The following is a 22,710-nucleotide window of genomic DNA, read 5'->3' on the forward strand; positions in this document are numbered from 1 at the left end:
ACTTTGTTGAATATATACTCATATCAGTAACAAAATCTTGAGCAGTACTCCCAATATATCTATATGTATTTTATAAGTTATACGCACGTTCTACTATTATCTAATATCTCAAATCATAAAGGCCAAAGTTCGTCAATAAGTATGTAAATCTCTACTTCAGATTGCCTTCCAGACAATTTTCCACTCACTCGGTTAGCTTCTTGTCTGGTCTAAATCTGTGTTCATCATTTTTGCCTTGCAGACGTGGCTGTTTGCAGGGCCAGTACTAGGAGTTGGGAAATTTCAGCTTTGTCTCTTTCTTGTTGGCTACTTGTTGCTGGTAATTAATATTTTCTCTTTGTGGTTTCTCTGCAAGAATCCTTTGAAGTTGCCTCTCCATTTTGTGAGAATTAGTTTGGTTAAAGATAAGTAACATAGCTCATAGTCTCTCAGTCAGGTCCATGTAGGCTGGGGTCAATCTTCTCTACCATCCAATCCTGGCCCTCCCTCCCAGAAACCACCAGCAGGCTGGCAGCTCTAGTGAGGGCAACTCCTATCATATCTGATAATGTATACTGGCATAACAGTTTATTTCTCTAAAAATATTTTATTTTTATTTTTATTTTTTATTTTTTGAGACAGAGCTTTGCTTCATTGCCCAGGCTGGAGTGCGGTGGCACCATCTCAGCTCACTCTGCCTCCCAGGTTCCAGGGATTCTTGTGCCTTGGCCGTCTGAGAAGCTGGGATTACAGGCATGCCCCACCACACCCAGCTAATTTTTGTAGTTTTAGTAGAGACGGGGTTTCGCCATGTTGGCCAGGCTGGTCTTGAACTCCCGACCTCAAGTGATCCACCCACCTCGGCTTCCCACAGTGCTGGGATTATAGGCATGAGCCACCGTGCCCAGCATATTTCTTTAAAAATATTTTTGACTATTTTAATAAAATATTTTAAACACAGATAACATTTCTAATATCATCGTCTGGACCCTGTTTTGGAGGCCAGCGTTCTTGTGTGCTGTACGTGTCTATTACCTCCCTTCTTAACTGAATAGAGGAAGCTTTTAGTTGTTACGTGTGTCCCATCTGCCAGCCACAACCCAGAGCATCTCACGTCACTCTCACAGCCACCCTTTGAGGAGGAATGATTGTCTCCATTTTATAGATGAAAAAACTGAGGCTCAGAGGGCTTATTAACTTGTCCAAATTGGCATTGCTTGTAAGAAACAGAGACAGATTTGAAACATCAGATCTTTCCTATCTTAAACGCCTTCTTTCTTTTAGGGCTTGGGGTAATTTCCGTTCTTGTGTCTAAAGAACTAAGTCCTGGAAAATAATGAATTTTCAGATCTCAAGACACTCTTTCCAATAATACCGTCATGGGAGCTACGTGTCAGCTTCCTGGCTAGAATTGCAGCTTCGTTATGGCCGGTTTCTGTCCATGTGGCAAATCTGGTTGCTATGGTATCCTTCACATAGAAAAATATTTGTCAGCTCCAGGTGGCTGGGACATCACACAGGCATACTGATAGTGAGAATACGAGCAATGATTCAGTGAGTTACAGGATAGTCTCCTGAGAGAAAAATGTGGTCCCCGGGTACTTTGACGAAGTAGGCTAGACATGTTTACTCGGTATTTCTCCCACTTACAAAACTTCAACTTTAGGCAGTTGAGTTACAGAGAGAGTGGCTAAATCTGCAAAGATGTCAGGAACAGGGGATTACGGAAATAGCGTTCCTTCCTGTGGGGGAGCATATATTGCATTAAAATAAATGAATGTGTTGACCTAGTAAAATTAAATTGTCATATCCAAAGTAGTGGCAGATGAGGCATTTTAATTTTTGGTCACTGATTTAAATCATCTCCTGAGTCAGAATGTATTCTCAGTGAACATGATTACATCCAGATAATGTTTTCTTCCAGTAAGAGAGAAAGAACAAAGGAAAATAAATAAAACAGAGCTCACTAGAATCTCATAAAAGTTCTTGCACAAGAAGTGAAGTAGCATGGGAAAATATGAGTTCTTTTACCAAAACAAGTTTTTCCTTGAAGTCACTGCAAGATTGCTGTTTTCATAACATATTGGTATGTGTATATGTTTATACAAGAGGGGGCTGCAGCCCCAGAAAAATGTGAATCAAAGTCTGTATGATAGCTGTGGTCATTTTAAAAACTGACTAACAGCATATATAATCTCCTTTCAGAAAACAGTGTGTTGTTCACTTCTGATTTTTTAAAAGTCCATTTTCACTTTCTCCAAAGAAGCCCGTATCTGAGGGTTGAGAATCATTTTTCTTTTCAACTTAATTCTTCACTATTTTGAATTTGTTTTATATTCTGCCCAATACAAGCAAAGCATTATAGATTTTAAAAGTTTTCTATTAACAAACATGGCAAATTATATCTAGTTTATATTCATTTTATTCTGTGCTAAATATCTTAAAATATGATGTTTAAGTATAAACTTACTTTTAAAGCAAAAACAAATGCTGGTTAACCTTTTAAAAATATTCTCACCATGAAAGAATCTACATTTACAAGATACATAAATCAGGGATTTTTTTTTTAAGATTCAGTCAAAATATTTTTTAAGTGAAAACGTTAGTCCCCTTAGTAAACTGAATTTCATAGCAGAATGTTTCGGAAATGAAATATTAACCATCCCTCCTTGCTTAAATTATTTACCAAAATTCATTTAATACACAATTTTAAAGGTTTTTTTTAAAGTGAAGTATATTCATGGGTCGAACGTCATCAGATGAAAATGTGGTATTAGACATGGGCTGTGTTTATTGCTCTGTCCTTGTGGCTTTTCTGCTCAGTTTAGTCTATTGAATCTAAGTCCAGATTGAGGTAAGAAGAGCTAGAAGGGTGTGCATCTCCCTAGCAAATACTTGGTCTTTCTTTTTCCCTATATAAGTGAAATAAGCTCTAACACTCCTTGAGATCTTTGGGATCATTCTTGACTAGTTTGTAACAGGAAAAAACAACATGAAAACCTCAGCTTAAAGGACCTTTTTTGCTTCAGCTCTGAAAGAAAAAAAACCGCATAATCCTATTACACTTAGTTATCAGCGCCATTTGAAATCCGGACTGCCTTGATAATCACCATGGAGCCTGTAGCCCTTAGCTGGTAGAAAGCTAAATTTAATTAATGGTACAGATGACTGGATAAACCTTCTCATTTATTTTACTGATCTCTATACTTTCTCTCTCCTGTCCTCCAAGTTAAGATCTTTTTTGTTTTGCTTTGTTTTCCTGCTGTGAATATCATGTCACAGCCAACAAAGGCACTGCAGCAAGACAGCTCGGAGCAGCGTGGCGTTGTGGAAAGGTGGGAGGCTCTGGGCTCCGACAGGTCTGGGTCTGAATCCTAACACCGTTGCTGGTTGTGTTCATGCTTTCTGACTGGTCTGTCGCTGGTTGTATTGGTAGCTTCCAGTTCCTCATCTCCAAAATGGCAACAGTAGTGTCTACCTGAGTTCATGAGGGTGAGAGATAATACAGTAAAGGGCCTCCAGCTGTGCCCTGTCTGGGTGTTTGTCCAATAACAAACTATTATGTTGGTGTTCTCATTGTTACTGTTTCTCACTTCTTAAAAAGCTCTTAGAGAGCGTTCTGACGGGAAATCGTGTTCCCACCTAGAACGTTCTGCAAGGAGTCAAGATCTTTGATGGTTCAACTTTTCCTTCTCCTTCTTTTATATGTTGCGTTTTGTTTTTTGTTTGTTTGTTTGTTTGAGATGGAGTCTCTGTCACCTAGGCTGGAGAGCAGTGGCTCGATCCTGGCTCACTGCAACCTCCACTTCCCAGGTTCAAGCAATTCTTCCACGTCAGCCTTCGAGTAGCTGGGACTGCAGGCACCCGCCACTACACCTGGCTAATTTTTTTGTATTTTTAGTAGAGACAGAGTTTCACCATATTGACCAGGCTGGTATCGAACTCCCAACCTAATGATCCACCTGCCTCAGCCTCCTGAACTGCTGGTATTACAGGTTTGAGCCACCTCGTCCAGCCTTCCTTCTCCCTCTCATCACTAACAACCTTCGTTTTTATTAAAGTTTAAGCTCTGCTGCATAGATGGTCTCCTTTTTCACTCCTCATACTACCTGGTGCAGTAGTGAACATGTGCATTTAATGGCTGATTAAAGTATGAACAAATAAATGGAGAAATTATGTGAGGAATTGTTTTTCCTTTCTTCAGTTGCATTTTTATTTATAATTTATACCCTCCTTCTTTAGAAAAGACGTGGGAAAGATCTGGCATTTTTTCATCCACTTACTCCCATTTAGTTGAGGGCTGGAGTTGAAGCAGAAGCCATGGTTTCAGTTACGGCATCCCATATGTAACCTGGGGCACCTCCTCAAACCTCCTTGATCCTTTATTTTTTCCTCTACAAGATAGGAATGGTAATATCTTTTCTTTTCTTTTTTTTTTTTTTTTTTTTTTTTTGAGACAGAGTTTTGCTCTTGTTGCCCAGGCTGGAGTGCAATGGAGTGATCTTGGCTCACTGCAACCTCCACCTCCCAGGTTCAAGCCATTCTTCTGCCTCAGCCTCCCGAGTAGCTGGGATTACAGGCATGAGCCACCATGCCCAGCTAATTTTATATTTTTAGTAGAGATGGGGCTTCTCCATGTTGGTCAGGCTGGTCTCAAACTCTCAGCCTCAGGTGATCTTCCCACCTTAGCCTCCCAAAGTGTTAGGATTATAGACATGAGCCACTGCACCCAGCCGGGAATGGTAATACCTTTTTAAAAGCTCTTGTGAGGATTAAATAAGCCATTGCACATAAAGCGTTTAGCGTCATGTCAGACACCTGATATCAACAATAACAATGCAGATACCTTTAAGCAGAATATTTGACTGGCATATACATATGAGAATTAGAAAATGAATAGATTTCATGGGCCCTATAAACTTTCCTCATACAATTTATATCACGGCAAACATTCCTGAATAAAAAAAAAAAAAAAAAAAAAAAAAAAAAAAAAAAAACTTGCAACGCCACGAATTCCACACATTCAACAAATTCCAATACCAACCGTGCGGTTGTCAATGTGCTGTTTTAGCGTCTACGTATATATTCCCTGTTCAGTAAATACTGCAGTTAGAGCCAGTGTTTATCTCCAAACTACAAAATGCCAAAAAGCTCTAGAAATTTTTTTTTTGTTCTTTTTCAGTAGTAACTATTTTCATGAGTTGCCAACAAGTTTGACCATGCCACCGTGTGCCTAACACTGGGTCAAGTACTGTGGGAACTGCTGAGAAACAAAGACTCCCGCTCACAGACTGCTGTAACTTGATTTCGGAGAAAGCCAACCAAGGCCATGTATACCAAGGGCCAAATTGCCAGGCTGATTTGCAGGCTGGCTGCAGTCTAAGGCCATTTATCCAGCCGTTTTAATAACTGTCTTACAATAACTGACTGCCTTGCAGAATGCAGTTTTATTTATCTCCCTATATCAGAATCCTGCCTGCCTTCTCATTTTATTAGAACTGGATTACAAAACAGGGAGAAATCAACATGGTACGTTTAAGAGTAAAACTGAAAATGAACAACCAGCTGAGGTTGATGTCAGGGACAAAGACATTGCTGAGGCTGTGGAGTCTGGGATGTTTAGCTTGCTGTGTCAGAGACCGCAGTATGAAATTTATAAACCGTTTGGATTAGAGCTCATCAACCATGCTTTCCTAGCAACGAAGTGTGAGGGCAGTCCTAACCTTCCTACAACGTTCATGTGGATTTTCTGGGATTCAGTTAGCATGGCTGTGGCTTTTGTCTACAATCACATAGCCAGGACGTTGGTGTGTGGTTGACCTTCTGTAGCGTCTATGACATTGTTCCGAAGAGACATTAGTGTCACTGACTTCAACACGACATTTCATCTTAGAAATCACAGGGCTGTAGAGCATTAAAAGACTCTAAAAGAGCCGTCCTTTTACTTGTGAGAAGATTAAAATCAGATAGGTTATTTGTGCCCAAGGTCACACAACTAGCTAGCCACATTGTCAGGTTGATTCATTTGGTAGCTTTTGACTTTCCTCTTGAGCAACGACTTGCTCTGGAAAAGTCTTTGTCCTCTGCAGACTCTCTTTTTTCTCTTATTTCTTGAATACGTACATTTCTCCAAAAATAAAATTGAAGTAAATGTTGTTAAACCTTTCGGTACTTTCGGTAACAACAGTAGATGAGGGCTGTGACCAAGCATTAAATCATTTTTTAAAAATTAAATAAAAAGCATTCAGCAGTTACTTAACTTACCATCTAATAATCCATAGTGGGCCAATCATAAAAGCTGCCCAAAGAAAAATACACTTAAGAAGCTGAAAACCATGTATATAGTTTTTGAATGCCCTTACTTTAGTAAATTGTTTATGTTGTAACTTACTGAAATAAACATACCTTGCAAATTGTTTACAAAATCCCAACATCTTTTTGGAAACAAGTATAATAAGGCATTGCAGTAATATAATTTTTTTGGTTTTGTGTTTTTGAATGCTAATCTTTTGGCGTTTTTTGAATGCTGATATTTTTAAGATTGTGTAATTTATATTGAGTACTTTAATAATGGGTGCAGCGGCCAGGCATGGTGTCTCATGCCTGTAATCCCAGCACTTTGGGAGGCCGAAGCGTGCGGATTATAAGGTCGGGAGTTCGAGACCAGCCTGGCCAACACGGTGAAACCCATCTGTACTAAAAATACAATAATTACCTGGGTGTGGTTGTTTGTGTCTATAATCCCCGCTACTCAGGAGACTGAGGCAGGAGAATTGCTTGAACCCTGGACAATAACTGACTGCCTTGTAGTCAACCTCTGCCTGGAGGCGGAGGTTACTGTGAGCCAAGATTGTGCCACTGCACTCCAGCCTGGACAATAGATTGAGACTTGGTCTCAGAAAAAAAAAAGAATAAAAGAAAAAGAAATGGGTGCAGTATTCCAACAGTATGTCATTTATTTTTCATCTCTCATGGTGGCAGTGCTAAGAACCACATGCTTGAAAACCCTTGGGGTTTTGTTTTCATGCCTGTCTCAGTAAATCCTTAAAATATATTTTATTATTTTTTCGAATCAAGGTCTCACTCTGTGACCCAGGCTGGAGTGCAGTGATGGGATCATAGCTCACTGTAGCCTCTACCCCCCAGGCTCAACAATCCTCTCACTTCAGCCTCTCAAGTAGCTGGGGCCATACCTGGGATAAATTTTTTTTTTTTTATTTTTCTGTAGAGACAGAGTTTCACCATGTTGCCTAGGCTGGTCTTAAACTCCTGGGCTAAAGTGACCCTTCCTCATCAGCCTTTGAAATTGCTGGGATTATAGGCCTGAGCCACCACACCCAGCCTATCCTTAAAATATTTTTAGTTAAACCAGATTTCTGGTAAAAATAAAGCCCAAATTGGTCACTAGCTATGATAGAACTTTAGCCAAATATTTCATTATCAATTAATCTGAACTTCCTGGGGGATTATAGGGTACCTAGTATAATGAGAAGGTTGTTTTGTTCCGGAAGGGATCAGAAAGCTAAATTTTAAAATAACAAATCTATAGTTAAGTTTGGGATCATTTTTACAATAGTATGTAAAATGGCTTAGGGTGGGTTGCAGGTGAAAGTAAGTTGCTGTTTCAGGTGGTACATTTCAGTCAGTGACTTCTGCTGAACCGCTGCTGGAAACTGGGATCACCCAGGCAAGCACGGACACAGGGAGGGCAGGGGGCAGAGGACCGTTTTGTAATGGGAGAGGAACTGAGCCAAGCAGAAAACTGTACTTAGGTGAAATGGAGAAAGGTGTTGAAGTTACTGATTAGAGAAATAGCTGTGAACTGGGCCCTGTCCCACAACAAGGGCACCCATATAGGACGGGAAGGCCACACAAACAGGTTCCTTCTTTGTGGGAGGGAGGGTCATACGCAGCAGCAAGATGACCAGGTAGAAGTGTCTGGAAGTACTCCTGCTAGTCTTACCAAAGTGCCGACAGGAGGACTGGATTTGTTTAGGGACTTTGAACGGACAACATATCACAGAGTCCCTTCCCTTTCCCCCTGCTTTCCCTCCTTCCTCCTTTCCTCCCTTCCTGCCCTCCTGCCTCTTTTCCTGACTTCCTTTCTGCCATTTTCACTTCCTCCTTATAACTGAAAGTTGGCCATATCTAGCCATTAAATACTAGTTTGTTTGTTTTTTTTTTTTTTTTTTTTTGGAGACGGAGTTTCACTCTTGTTACCCAGGCTGGAGTGCAATGGCGCGATCTCAGCTCACCGCAACCTCCGCCTCCTGGGTTCAGGCAATTCTCCTGCCTCAGCCTCCTGAGTAGCTGGGATTACAGGCACGCGCCACCATGCCCAGCTAATTTTTTGTATTTTTAGTAGAGATGGGGTTTCACCATGTTGACCGGGTTGGTCTCGATCTCTCGACCTCGTGATCCACCCGCCTCGGCCTCCCGAAGTGCTGGGATTACAGGCTTGAGCCACCGCGCCCGGCCTAAATACTAGTTTTAAAAGATACAGCCACTTCACAGATTCCAACCAAATTATAAACATGCTTTTCATCACCTCTCTAAAAATACTAATTTTAAAAATCTTGGTTTGTAGCTCTTCCTTATGATTTTATATGAAACATGGAGCTATTCATGATGTTACTTTTAAGCAATTAAAAGAAATAAAAGAAAACATTTCTAAATGACAAAGGAAAGCATAAATACAAGGCATGAGAGTCATTGACTTATACCTGACAGACACTAAGTGTCTGCCCCAAGAAACAATAACAATTGGTTTAAAAAGGAAACACCAAATGTCATTTTATAGCTTAAGCCTAGAAAGCAAAGCTAGAAAATTATTACAAAAGTCTAAGGGATTTGGTGGGTGTTGTTATTGAGGCAATGTGTCTTTTCGTTTGTCATTTTCACCAACTAAACTGACAGATTCTTTATGAAGAAAGCACAGAGCCAGGAAACTGTAACCCCCCAGTTAGTACCTGCTCAGAGGATCTGCCATTAAAGTCCAGATCACCCCAAACCGCTTTTTAAATGCATCTGACTTTCTAGAAGTGAGGAGCAGTGAAACAAACCTATTCAGTCAATTGAAATAGTTGTTTTCGGGAAGAAAATTGAATCCCTTTCAAAAGAAGCTGTTTCACAATCTCCCTCAGTGTGGTGAGTATTGAAAGTTGGACGGTTTCCATGAAAACAAAAATGGACATAAAAGACAAAAGAGATTTTGAGTAATATTTAGAGTGAAGTTGAAAGAAAGAGAGAGAAAGAGAGTGTGTGTGTATGTGTGTGTGTAGCAGCAAACATAATCAGAAATTTTTCTCAGAATTAACTCTCTGTTCATTTTTACTTTTTGTATGACTCATTCAATATTCACTATTCCCATAAATATTGGCCATACACCTACTCTTTTCCAGGCATATGTGGCCATTGGGGGTTAAACAAGGCTGAGGTTCCCATTCCCAAAGTGTTTATCGTGGCAACCAACTGAAAGTTTGTTTCTCACTCACGCTGGGGGCAGAAGATACAGCTTCACTTCCAGGCCTACTGAAGTTCCGCCACCTCCATATGGAACTTGTAGGTCACCTGGGCACATCTGCTGTGGCCAGAGAAGGAGAGCAGCTGGTGGCAGGTCATGTGGCAGCTTCACCCACCTGCCTTTGGCCATGCTCTTAACTATGGCCCAACAACCAGGGAGGTTAGATTCAGAGTCCACTCAAGGGTCTATCCCATAGTCATCTGGTCTTTGCTACAACATTAGTTGAAGATGCTTCATTTAGGTGGCTCATGCCTGTAATCCCAGCACTTTGGGAGGCTGAGGTGGGCAGATCACTTGTGGTCAAGAGTTTGAGACCAGTTTGGCCAACATAGTGAAACCCCGTCTCTACTGAAAAGCACAAAAATTAGCTGGGCGTGGTGGTGCACGCATGTCATCTCAGCTATTTGAGAGTCTGAGGCATGAGAATCACTTGAACCTGGAAGGCGGAGGTTGCAGTGAGCTGATATCATGCCACTGCACTCCAGGCTAGGTGACAGAGCAAGACTCTGTTTTGCCAAAAAAAAAAAAAAAGCTTTATTTAAATTTGTTTTACTATACTAAAATATCCTTTTATTAAAAACTTACCTGGAAAGCTAAGACTCATGCACTACATTTAATTAATGAATGGTTAGTGACAAATAAAGGTAGGAGTCCCAATACAGTGCTTGCCCATCCAAGCCCTTTCGTTTGAACAGGTCTCAGGTTTGCCCGGTTAGACTTTTCATCAATATAAGATTGATCAATTTGCTTTTTATTTATTTTACTCTCCACCCTTTCTGAAGTTGCAAATAAGCAGTAGAAAGTCAATAAGTAGATTCTGGAGGTAAATCAAGTATTAAGTAATATACAACTCAGATCATGACTGTGACAACGATTGCCTCGAAAAAATCAAAAGCGTGCAGTTCTCTGCAACTCCTTGTCTGACCTCAGTGGACCGGGACCCTTCTCTCTCTTTCCCTGCCTTCCCAGCAACCCTCTCCCTCTGTCACTCTCTTCACATCCCCCAGGTCAAGGCTCTCATGGAAAGGGAAGTTAAGCCACAAGGTTAGAGGACAGGAAGTGACTCAGTGATTCCCTGGGGGTCAGGTGTGGGGGTAGTGAGAGAAAGAAGAGATAGAGAATTCCAGATTAGAAAAGTAGCCCAGATGGGAGAGTGATCAGGGCTGGAATTTCAGAAATGACAATGACATCAGCATTAGTGATACTCCTCCACTCTCCTACACAAGCATCTCAAAGCATTGCTGTGAACTACTTCCAACCTATTTTCTCGGCATGCCTAGAAACGCAGGGGTTTCTGGCAGATTTAATGGGTAGTTCGGTGATGTCTGGATTGTGCTAACAGAAGCAAGCCATTGTACCGAAGAGAATTTAAAAACCTAGAATTGAGTAAACTTGTTTTTTTTCACTCTTTTGAGACTGTTAATCTCAAATACTCTAAATTTGCTGATATCATTATTGTGCTAGGACATAAGTGAGATAATGAAGTGGATAAATAACCATATACTCTTTAGGATGTAAATAAAAACCACACTCTACAGCAGGCGTCCCCAAACTACGGCCCCCTGAGGCCATTTATCCGCCCCACCCCTCCGGCCCCCCTTCAGGAAGGGGCACCTCTTTCATTGGTGGTCAGTGAGAGGAGCACAGTATGTGGTGGCTCTCCAACAGTCTGAGGGACAGTGAACTGGCCCCCTGTGTAAAAAGTTTGGGGACGCCTGCTCTACAGAGAACAGAAGTACTGTAAAAAGAGGTCATGAACCTTGCTACCTGCTTTATACAATGAGAGTTGTTTTCAGACCACGGAAAAGGAAGGAAGTCTCCTAGAAACATCGTCTTTGCTACTTGTATTCAACTGTGGAATGTTTTAAAACACTATTTATGATCTTAAAGGGCATGTAAGAAAAGAGTTGGAAATTTCAGGCAAAAGATTAGGCACTGGAATTATGATCTAAATCGCACTGTTTCTTTCTGAGAGGAGAGTTCTGTTGAGAATGTGAATGAGTGGAACATACCCCACCTTACATTTTAGTTCTCTTTAGGGGTTTGATTCATTAGAAAGTGTGTGGTTCTTTCTGTTCCAAACAGAATCCTTTTTTTCTGGGACTTTATTTTGAGGCTGTGATGCAAATCCCTGGTGTTCCTTTTTAATGGGAATGAAAACAGTGAGGAAAGGAAGTGTGGAGGCTTGGAATCTCAGCTGAGGCTTCGCAGGTCACTGGGGAGCAGTGAGGTTCCTCTCCACTGCTAGCAGCCAGAAGCGTGAGACAGGACTATCATCTGCTCCTTGTTCTGAATTTCTTTGAACCTCTATGCTGGAAGCCTCCTCAGTTCTCCACGCAAACGTTAACCAAGCCCCTCTGGGGGGCTTGGTGCTGTGCTGGTGCAGAGAATGCAAAGACACTGCCTGTGGTGGGATGCAGAAAAGCAGAGGGAACCAGAAATTCCAGCACTGGGGTAAGTGCTGGATCAGAAGGGCCTGGGGGTACAAAGGACAGACCTTTGTGAACTTTTGACTTGGCCTTGCGTGGCCGCAGTGGCAGTGGTCAGGTGGTCTGGAAGGATGTGGCGGAGGAGATAAAACTAGAGCTGGGAATCAGAGAAGCAGAGGGGAAAAGAATTGGCTAGGCACATAAAGCGAAGACAATGTCATTCTAGACAGAGGAAAAGATGCCTATAGGGAACAGAGGATGGGAGTTGGAGGGTCGGTTTTAGGAAACTTCAAGTTGTTTAGCACCATTGCCAACTATCAGGGATGTGGGCAGTTGAGACGCAGAAATATATGCCAGGGACCCATGCTGAGCTCAAGAATTTCATGCTGTCCTCAGAAATTTGGATTTTACTTTGGAGAGATTTGAGAACCATGGAGAATTCTAAGCAAGGGAAAGAGTGATCAGACTTGGGTTTTGTCTCTGAAGTTATCTTTTCATGATGTTGGTAGCACTCCTAAAAAATGCATAAATTTCCTTCAAAGCATAAGATGTCCTGCTATGTTATGGAAATATATTCAAGAAAGTCTTTATTTTCAAGCACCTTATGTTGCTGAGAAGAGATTCTGCCTTCATCCTGTGATCTTGAGCTTAGCCAACATCAGCCACTAGTGGCCCGTGTGTGTCTCCGTTCTTTAAGGGCAAATGCCTGGGTCCACCATCAATGTCTAGAGTGGAGTTAGAATTTACCTAAACCCCACATTTTCTGGCATACAGGGAGGCTGTTATTAGAAATAATTAGATTATCTCTCCGAAAATGAGATTTCTCTTTTAAATTTACGCCTGAGTCTCTTCAACAAGGCAGGATGGCAAGAGTGTTTAGAAGCTACAGGACAGAACATTTTCCTGGAGCATAGATTTTCCTTAAATTTGAAGGAAAGCTTTGTCACATTAAAAGAAGTATGGGCGTGTTATATTCCAACTACATATAGGAGGAAGGAAATGAATCCATTCGGAGTATCTGTTTATTTTCTTCTCCCATTTGGGTACATCAGTGGAAATTGTGAAAAGTATTCATTTCAGCTAATAATAATAGCTTCAGTTTTTAAGTGCCTACGCTGTCAAGTTACATGATTCATTTTGTTTAACAAATGTGAACATAATGTCAAGTTCGAATCCCTGTGCCAGAGACCAGGATTGCAGCAGTAAACCAAATGCTCTTCCTTGTTCCGGAATTGCTAACATCCTTACAATGACTCTGAAAAGTATGTATAATGTTGTGCACATTTTGCAATGAAGAAACTGAGGCTTTGAGATGTATTGAGACTTGCTCAGGGACACATAGAAGAAACCCACACTCAGCCAGCTCCCCGTGGCCACCTTCCTCTGAAAGGTTGTTTTTAATTCTAACTTGCTGTCTTTTTCCCCTTATCTGTTCCTACCTTTACTTTATCCACTAGGGACATCCATTTCTTTCCCCTACATCTGTCCACTTTTCTTTCTCTGAAAATCGACAGCGGCCATCAACCATCAGCAGCAGCAGCAGCCATGCCCATATACAAGCTTGTTTGTATCTTCATTCTTTTTTTTTTTTTTTGAGACAGAGTCTTGCTGTGTCGCCAGGGTCCAGGCTAGAGTGCAGTGGTGCGATCTTGGCTCGCTGCAACCTCCGCCTCCCGGGTTCAAGCAGTTCTCCTGCCTCAGTCTCCTGAGTAGCTGGGACTACAGGCACGAGCCACCACACCCAGCTAATTTTTGTATTTTTTAGTAGAGAGGGGGTTTCACCAAGTTGGCCAGGATGGTTTCGATCCTTTGACCTTGTGATCCACCCACCTCGGCCTCCCAAAATGCTGAGATTACAGGCGTGAGCCACTGCGCTGGACTGTATCTTCATTCTTAACAATAGCCACAGCAGCCACAACCACCACAGACCTGTCCCTACTGTTTGCAGATTCACTGAGCTCACACTTTAAAAGAGATAGAAGTCACAGTTACATCAAACAGGATAAGAATTCAAGATGGCCAGAGATCTTAAAGTAAGGTGGCTGTAGATATCAGAAAGGTTCAGGAAAAGCTTCTTGGAGGAGGTGTCCAGCAAGCTACACCTCAGGAAGAAGTTTAAAGTAGAGTAGAGAGAAAAGTCTTATAGGCAGGCCCAACTAGTTTAGTGCCTCAAAAAACTCATCCCATTACATCATCCATTTTTCCTCTGCTCCTGAGAACTGGCATAGTCATAGCTGAATGTGGTTACATTTCAAGGGAAGGGAGGCATTACTGTACTCTAATTAAAAGCATCCCACATCTCCTGTTCCCCAGGAATGCCATCTTGGACTGGCTGGATAATTCCCCTGGAGGTGTCAGTGGGGCAGCCTGGGGAAATTTTTCTTCAGAGCATATTCAGGGAGATTTTCGGGTGGTCCTGACAGGACCAGGCCTCAGACCTGCTCTTGAGGTGACCTAATCCTTTGCTCATCGCCCACCCTCTCCCAAGTTCCTCCAGATTGAAGATGACTCCCCTCACCAAATCTGACTTCCCAGCACTATTCCAAACCCGTATTTGCAACGCCTCTAAGCTGCATGAGATTTCTTGTTATTGATTAAGGCTGGGGCCTGGCACTCAGCCCAACCTCAGCCCCAGCAGCAGTAGCAGCAGGCTTCTCTAATAGAGTGGAACGGAAAGCTATGAAAACCTGGCGTGCACCCTTCGGCCTCTTTAAATCAGAGCAGGAGAGGGAAAAGAGAGCAGGAGAGCTTTTTCAGGGGGCAGAAGATTCTTTTGCCAAAGATCTTTGACCAGCAGCACCGTGCAAGTCCTCTGCAGGGAATAAATAAACGGGCTGCAGTCCACTCTGGCTTGAGATTTATGCAGAACGAGAAAATCACTCTCAGCTCCTCCTTAATTCAGCATGTCTTGAGCACATGCTGAGCTCCAGGCACTCTGCTGGGCACCAGTGATACAAACAGTAATTAAGACAACCTCTGCCCTTGAAGGTCTGTGGTCTAATGGGGGAGAGAGATGTGTAACAAGAACATTTTGGTATAATCTCCTCAAGACCATAATGGATGTGTGAAAGTCCAGAAAAGAGCTGCTAACCCAGGATTCAGGAGATGATGTCTGAGCTAAATCTTCATAGAGATAAATGTGTGCAAGTCAGGAAGAACAAAAGGGAGAGGAATGTGACAGATGGAGAGGAAACAGTGTAAGCACAAGCGTGGGATATGAAGCAGCAGCCTGGGACTGGGGATCTCCAGGCAGCTTCATGTGATGGCAGATGAGCCCCAGAAGCTTGCAGAGGCCAAGCAGGGAGGCACTGTGGGCTGTGGGGCTGGGCTGGTATTTTATTCTGCAGGTAACAGGGAGACATGAAGGAGTTTGAAGGAGAATGAGCATAGTTTCACATTAGAGATTCAAGGAAGGCAAGAACTGAAGCAAGGGGAGCTGTTGGGTTCTGTGGCAGAAGTCCTGGTTTAGACAAAAGGAGGGTCTAAACCAAGCTTGACCAGCCCGCGGCCCACAGGCCACATGCGGCCCAGGACGGCTTTGAATGGGGCTCAACACAAATTCGTAAACTTTCTTAAAACAGTTTGAGATTTTTTTTTTTTTTTTGCAATTTTTTTTAAGCTCATCAGCTATGGTTACTGTTAGTGTATCTTATGTGTGGCCCAAGACAGTTCTTCTTGTTCCAATGTGGTCCAGGGAAGCCAAAATATTGGACACCCTTGGTAAACTGAGGCTGGGAGACACAGTTGGGGAGGGGAGTAGGAGTTTAAGAAATATATTTAAGAGTCAAATTCAGCAGGTCCTGGGGTTGTGTAGTGAGAATATGGGGACTGGAAGAGAGGATGAATCTAAGAAGACACTCAAGAGTCAGACTTGTAGAACTGTGTTCCATTTTTACATTATTTCACCAGATGCATCTGATATAACTGAGTGTTATCTAGACACTGTTTTTAACCTGGGGGATTGTGAAGTCAGTGGATACGACTAGTAATTCTGCATAGAAAAGCACAGAATAGAAAAATGTCAGATCTCCTTGCATATGTAAAGTGCAACTATTGTTTTATGAAACTTTGTTTCAGTCTGTATGTGCGTGGTATGTGAACATGGGTGGGTGTGTGCATGTTCACAACTATATGAAGTTTATTTCTTCCTAAAGATTGTGATCAAAATATTTGTGAAAGTCCTGTGATATTCTTTTACTGTGGTCATGATTGATTATTCTAAGGTATGACTGTACCTCAGTCAGGTTAAGTGATCTTTTCTCACTACTGTTCTTCCAAGACTAAATCTCCCATTACCCTGTGCACTTGGAACTCCTAAAGAGTCTGTCCATAGAGAAAAGGAAAGATCGGAGCCAGCAGGAGCAGCAATCCCAGTCAGTGCCAGGACAATGTCAAACGCCCCGCCCTTCAGAAAACAGCGGCAATACCAAGATACACAGACATTGCTGCCCACGAATGGCCATGTCCCTCAGAGGCAGAATCACAACTAGAAGAATAACGTTACCTTATATTCCTATGGGGCTTACAGTTTGCAAAGGACTTTCACAGTACATTTTCCTATAGTTATAACAGGCTTGTGAGTTTGGAGGAACCTGAATATCTGAGAGATATTTTTGGTGTTTATTGGCCTCCAGATCTATAAATATTTTCCTCTTATTATAGTCATTCATGCATTCAGTTAACATACTAAATGATAGCCATTTGCAAGACTCTAGGCTAAGAACACGAGATGTAAAGATGCAATCTGGTTTTCAATCTGGTAATATGTACCTGCAATGTCAAAATTTTAAATGATGCAAAATCCACATATTTATTTAAGTGTGTTTGCAGTTTTACCTACGACATATTTACAGAATGCATGTGCATGAATATACATTGTGTGTGTGTGTGTGCACGTGTGCGTGTGAGAGAGAGAAAGACAGAGAGATAGAGAAATATTTATGTCTCCAAATTCCAAAATCAAAAATCGATAGCCCACAGGGAACAGAGCAAAGGGTATCCCAGGCCTCTCAATTAAACCCAAAAACCCCAGATAAAGAGCTCTCAGTTTACGCAATAGTCTGAGCAAGGTAGACTTCATCTCAATTTTTAAAAAAAATCATGTGTTGATATTTACTTCTTATTTTAGAGAAACAGAAGATTTAAGGACAGCTTTCTAAATTTTCCATTTGGCACTAGGTATAATTCAAGCAGTCGTGGAACATTAATTATAACCACTATACACGTGAGAGCAGCATCTTTCTATGTTTTTAGATGTAAATATATTTAAATATTTGAAAGATATTTGAATTATTTTGCCTGTTACCTCCTCACCAAGCAGATCCCTACATATACACCTAGGATGCTTTTCATAGTGAGAATGACCTTGGCAGGAAACAGACCTGGGAGACTCAGGACCTCTTGAGATCAGTGACCTTGGGTTCCACACTAACCCACAACTCCCAGTGGTTAGTCCACAGGAAGCCAATTTCCCTTGCTCACAATTTACTTACTTGTTCAGATTTTTTCTCATAACATGGAAAAATAATCTTCTGAAGGCATTTCCCTTAATGAAGCCCACATGTCTGATACAGATTTCTTTCCCAAGATCCTTCCGTGTTTGGTTATGTTTTAACACACCTTTGCCCTTGAGATCCCCACATATCAGGCATGTGATTGCTAATATTTTACTTATTAACTGGTAAGCACATTGTAAACCATAATCGCAAGACTGTCTTCCCCAGCCTGGTGTTTATATCCTAAAAGTAACAGCCTCTTAGGAGAAGGCTCTTTCTGCCATTATCCTCAAGTGTCACATTTCTGAATGTGTCCAAATGTCACATATCCAAAGTGTCACATTTCATTTATGACTCCCATTACACGTTGTTAAAGAACACTGCATTGTGTGAAGCATGGCTTCCTGAGACACGGCTTCGTTTAACAGAAAGAATAGCATGAAACATTCTGTGGATTGCATGTTAAATACTTGTCATCAGAAGAATCTCCAGGCAGGTTGATGGGTGTCATGTAGAGGGAGCAGCATGAGAATCTCCTTCCAGGAAGGCAGTGAGTTCATAAGAATCTCAGCTTCAAATTCAGCCGGAAACAGATGTGTTGTTAATGGCAGAACCACGTGGCTAACCTTCTTCTGCCTTCTTCTGAATCTCACCTCAACTGCAAGGATTTTCCTGGTAACCTTATCCAAAATGCCCCGTCTTGCTCTGAGACCTGGAGGATAATGTCCTGTTTGGCCGGGCTTTTGCTTTCTTTGGTTGTAGTAGTGCATGGGTCTTTGTCTATCCTTCTTGGCTTAGAGACCAACAGGGTAGGACCCACTGCCCACAGCCTTGCATTCACCTGCAGCACCTACCAGCAGCTTTTCACAACGGGGGCACCCAGCAGTTGTCTGTTGAATGAATAAGTAAAGACAATGCCTTCCTCTTCTGAATGCCAAATGAACAGAGCTGAGAGAAGAGAATCAGACCATCCATCAGAACCACTATTTGCTAATATGGGAAAGTAACATAAGCACCTCTGCCTTAGTATAGTAGGAAATACTGAGCTTCAGGTACTTTACAGTAATGTAAGCATTTAATCTTTACAACAACCCTCTGAGGTAGGTACTCTTGTTTATTCCCATTCTATACATACTAGAATTAACCTATTCAGGGTCACAGAGACAATGAGAGAGGAATCTAGAATTTTGGACTCACTTCTAACCTCTTGATGCTGTATTTACCTCTCTTGTGCCCATTTAGTTCAATTATGCCCTCAAATAAAGGAGTTTTCTAAACACATTGACAGATCCTTTTTTAAAAGTTAATCTGTGAAACTAAGTACATGTATTCAGCAAGAGCAGAAACTTGAGGTTTATTCAAGAAACATATATGCCATTGGTTAAAAATAAAGTGAAATTAGAATGTATCTTCATTTTAAACTCTCTTTAAACCAATAACATTAACCCTGTACAAAAATAGTCTTGCCTTAAAGAGTTGCACTTTTGGTAAATTTGCTAGTTTTACAAATTTGTATCTTGTTTTGTTTTTGATAACTTGAAGAATTTTGGGAGTCACATAGACTTCAGATATTCATTTAGTCATTAAAACAAGATGTGGAGATTTTATTTGGTCTAGTTTTGTTTTGTTTTTTGAATACAACCTTGAAACTTCAGCAACCAGGAAATACCAAGTTATTACATAAAGTAAAATGTATCTTTGAACTTGTCTAAAGACATTTGCAAAAGGTCAAAGAAAAGTGAAACAGCTGTTACATAAAATCTCCACTTTCCAGATACCTAAGACATTCAAGAAGGAAGAGATGGGAACATGGGCCAGGACCTTAGCTTTGAATTTCCTGGCTTCTGTTAGTTTAAGACATCCCTGTAGCATCATTTAAACATAGTTCTAGTGCAGGAATAAACTTCCATTTGGAATTTCCTTTTTGAAGTCTGCTGAGAATATAAATCAAAACCATATGAGATGTGTCTTAATCCAGAATGTGAAATAACATGAGAAATGTCAACCCAGAAGTAGTCCCTGAAATACGTTCACCAGGATGCACGTTCTGGCAAAATTCTTTATTTAGAATGAAAGCCTCCAGAGAACTGGATTTATTATTTTTAACCCATGATTATGGAAGCCTGAATTGATGAAAGAAGATGCTTTTTAAAGTAATGTCAGTAGAAATGTTATTCCAGCCACCTAGAATGTTTGAGAAGGACATCTGTTGACATAAAAAGATGTTCAAAATGCATTGTCGAGTGCAAAAGCAGATTTCAATTTTATTTAAAGATTATGTAAAATAGATAGTATACTTAGCCTAGATACATGAACACATCTTCATAATAAAAGAATGAGAGCTGTTATGCCAACAAAATATTGATCAATCTCTAGGTGGTAGAATTATGGCAATATTTTCCTTCTTTCCCTCCCTCCCTCCCTCCCTCCCTTCTTCCCTCCCTCCCTCCCTCCCTCCCCTTCTCCCTTCCTCCCTCCCTCCCTTCCTTCCTCCCCCCTCTCTTCCTCCCTCCCCCTTCCTCCCTCCCCCTCCCCCTCTCCCTTCCTTCCTCCCTCCCTTCCTCCCTCCCCCTTCCTCCCTCCCCCTCTCTCTTTCTCCCTCCCTCCCCTCCTCCCTTCCTCTCTCCCTGCCTCCCTCCCGCTCTGCCCTCCCCACTCCCTCCCATCCTCCCTCCCCCTCTCCCTTCCCCCTTCCCTTCCTTCCTCCCTCCCCCTCTCCCTTCCTCCCTCCCTTTCTTTCTCCTTTCTCCCTTTCTCCATTACTTTTGTTTTCTTTTTGCTTATATTTTTGCTTAGTAACAGAAAATTGAAATTATTTATTTGATTTTCAAATAATAAGCATAGTGCCTTCACTTGACCACCTTCTTGTTTATCATATGGCTTGACATGAATGCTGCTAAAACTAAGTGATGTCCCTAGCTCAGCTGGTCCTTGAGTTGACTTTAACAGATTTCCTGGCCTTGTAGTATGCCAGAACTGTGTAACTATCATCACCAAAATCTTAACAATAGAGCCCATTTGCTGGGACTTCAGTCATGAAAGGATTGGTAGCATTTTTAAATGGCTAATTTGGTTTTTTTTTTTTTTTCCTTCTATCAGTATATTAGCCTTGATTTCAGTGTGTGTATGAGTCTTTCAAATCTTAGGTTTAGATTTTACTACTCTTCAATCAGATTTCATTTAAGTGGGAACTTTAAGCCACTTTTATCTCTTATTCAAATCTGTTCTTAGGGAAAATGATCTTTTTATTCCTGAATTCAGTGAGTATTTGGGCAGACAGATTAGCCAAGACCATCCTACTGACTTCATTAGTAAAAGTTGTCATATTCCCCAAAGCTATCCAAGGAGTTAAATTCTATTCATATTAGACAAGTAGCCACCTGGACCTCCATTTAGAAATAGATGTATCTTTACATAGCATGTAATTCTGCTGCTGCCTACTTTGTTTTCAAACAGCAAATTTGAAGATCCCCAATTAAGATTTTACGAAGATAATTATAAAGGTCTAAAGTGTTCTTTTAAAATGTGAAGTTATCTACTACACCATTTTAAATATTCCAGAGTTTTTAAACTTCTAATCTATTAAACTTTTAAAACATTTTAATAGTTTATGTGACTTTTTTGACCTTTTGGATTACATCTGTGACATGTTTACGGGATGCCTCAATTAACTTTAATCTCAGTGTGCCGTGTGATTAGACTGTACATGACACAAGTCATTAATGCATCACTGTGTCTGATGGAAAAAAGAAGTTGCAGCATAGGAATTAAGTTTCTCAAGTCTTCAGTGGAGAGCTTCATCTCTTCCATCCCATTTTAAAGGAAATTAAAATGAGTTCAGGTATTTGAAATAGCTTTACTTGACTTTCAGGTATTTGAAAGTCGAAGGAAAATTTGTCATGTAGGTGAAAGAAGGAGCCCAGATTCCTTTAGGATAAAGTCACTCCAAGACTCCTGCAGGCCCTTTTCAATTCCTTTGCTCCTTTCAGGTATTTGAAAGTCAAGTAAAGCTATTTCAAATACCTGAACTCATTTTAAATTTCCTTCTACAAGGAATATATATTGTTAATATCTATTAACGAACTGCAAATAAAAATCCCAGTACCTTAGAGAGCAACTTTTAAGCTCAGCATTTGGCCTTGAAGAGCATGGGGGAAAATGAATCAATTGATAGCTGTAAACCTAGTAGCAATTCCATTTCTCGAATGTAACCCTTATTTCTGGAATGAGTGATGCATGTTTAGAAAGTCATTCACACTGCCAATGCCATTGCCTACGTTCAGCAGACAAGTAGAAAGAGTTCCAGAAAACTGGCAAAGACACATTGAAAAATTCTCAGTAAATAGTTTATTTACACTCTGAGCCACTGCCAAGGAATTTTTTAAGAAAAGACATACAATATCAAGTTTTTGTATATACTCAGATAATAGAATTATACTTGAGTTGTGGAAATCTCTTCCTGGAATTGAATTAAGCAAAAACTAGTTTTGATTGATCCAGATGGGACAGTTGCTGAGAAGTTGCATGCAGAAAGCCTTGCAGAGGGAGTCAGAAGCTTTGGCCAAGCCATATATATCTTGCCATGTCAACCCTACAAGGAGCAAAGAAATTGAAAAGGGCCTGCAGGAGTCTTGGATTGACTTTATCCTAAAGGAATCTGTGCTCCTTCTTTCGCCTACATGACAAATTTCTCTCTGGTATCACAAAATCTTCTTGGGTAATTGGAGTACCGAGAGCTATAAAAGAGTTGAGCAAATCAAATAGCAGATAACCTCTTACAAGCATAGACATTCAGAAATGTCTGAAAAAAGATATAGGAGGAGTTTATGTCCCTAAAAACATGCATTTGTTAAACATTAAAAAAAAAAAAATCTTGAAGCAATGTGGACGAGTACCTGTCAAAAGCTAAGAAATCTGACTTCCTAGTGGTGGTGAGATTTGCCCAAAGCAGTTGCTCTTCTCCAGGCAGGAAATCATCAGCATGACAGAGAGTGAGCACCCACAGGCCCTTCTGACAGCAGTCATTTGGCCAACTTTGTGGCAATCGGAGCTCTGTTCTAAGAGCCAGTATTAAGCCAGCAACCTGGACTCTTGTTCGCCACCTTTCCAATAGAAGCTGGAAAAACTGAATTAGAGAGAGAGAGACAATCTGCAGAATCTGATGCACTTGTCCCAAGAAGGGTTACTGAAGACTCTCCTGGCTTGGTGGGTCAACATGGAGGTGCTCTGGCCAATGCTTGCAAATGATGATGCTCTAATTGTCTGAGTCAACTCTGTGCTCCCT

The 22,710-nt window shown here is 41.1% G+C and overlaps 1 protein-coding gene across 8 annotated transcripts in view; it reads left to right on the top strand.

Moving 5' to 3' along the window:
* STARD13 (StAR related lipid transfer domain containing 13) overlaps positions 1 to 22,710 on the top strand; it is a 540,046-nt gene that overhangs the window by 437,463 nt on the left and 79,873 nt on the right. Inside the window, exon 1 of one of the 8 annotated variants that reach the window (XM_074387850.1) lies at positions 8,305 to 11,956. The exons of the other annotated variants lie outside the window; for them this stretch is intronic. Within the exon in view, the coding sequence (XP_074243951.1) occupies positions 11,812 to 11,956 (145 nt within the window). The 5' untranslated portion in view covers positions 8,305 to 11,811. Of the gene's footprint in view, positions 1 to 8,304; positions 11,957 to 22,710 lie in introns of those variants that run through there. 8 annotated transcript variants of the gene reach the window in all.

The sequence above is a fragment of the Saimiri boliviensis genome, chromosome 16 (genome assembly GCF_048565385.1).
Source record: "Saimiri boliviensis isolate mSaiBol1 chromosome 16, mSaiBol1.pri, whole genome shotgun sequence".
NCBI classification, from domain to species: Eukaryota; Metazoa; Chordata; class Mammalia; order Primates; family Cebidae; genus Saimiri; species Saimiri boliviensis.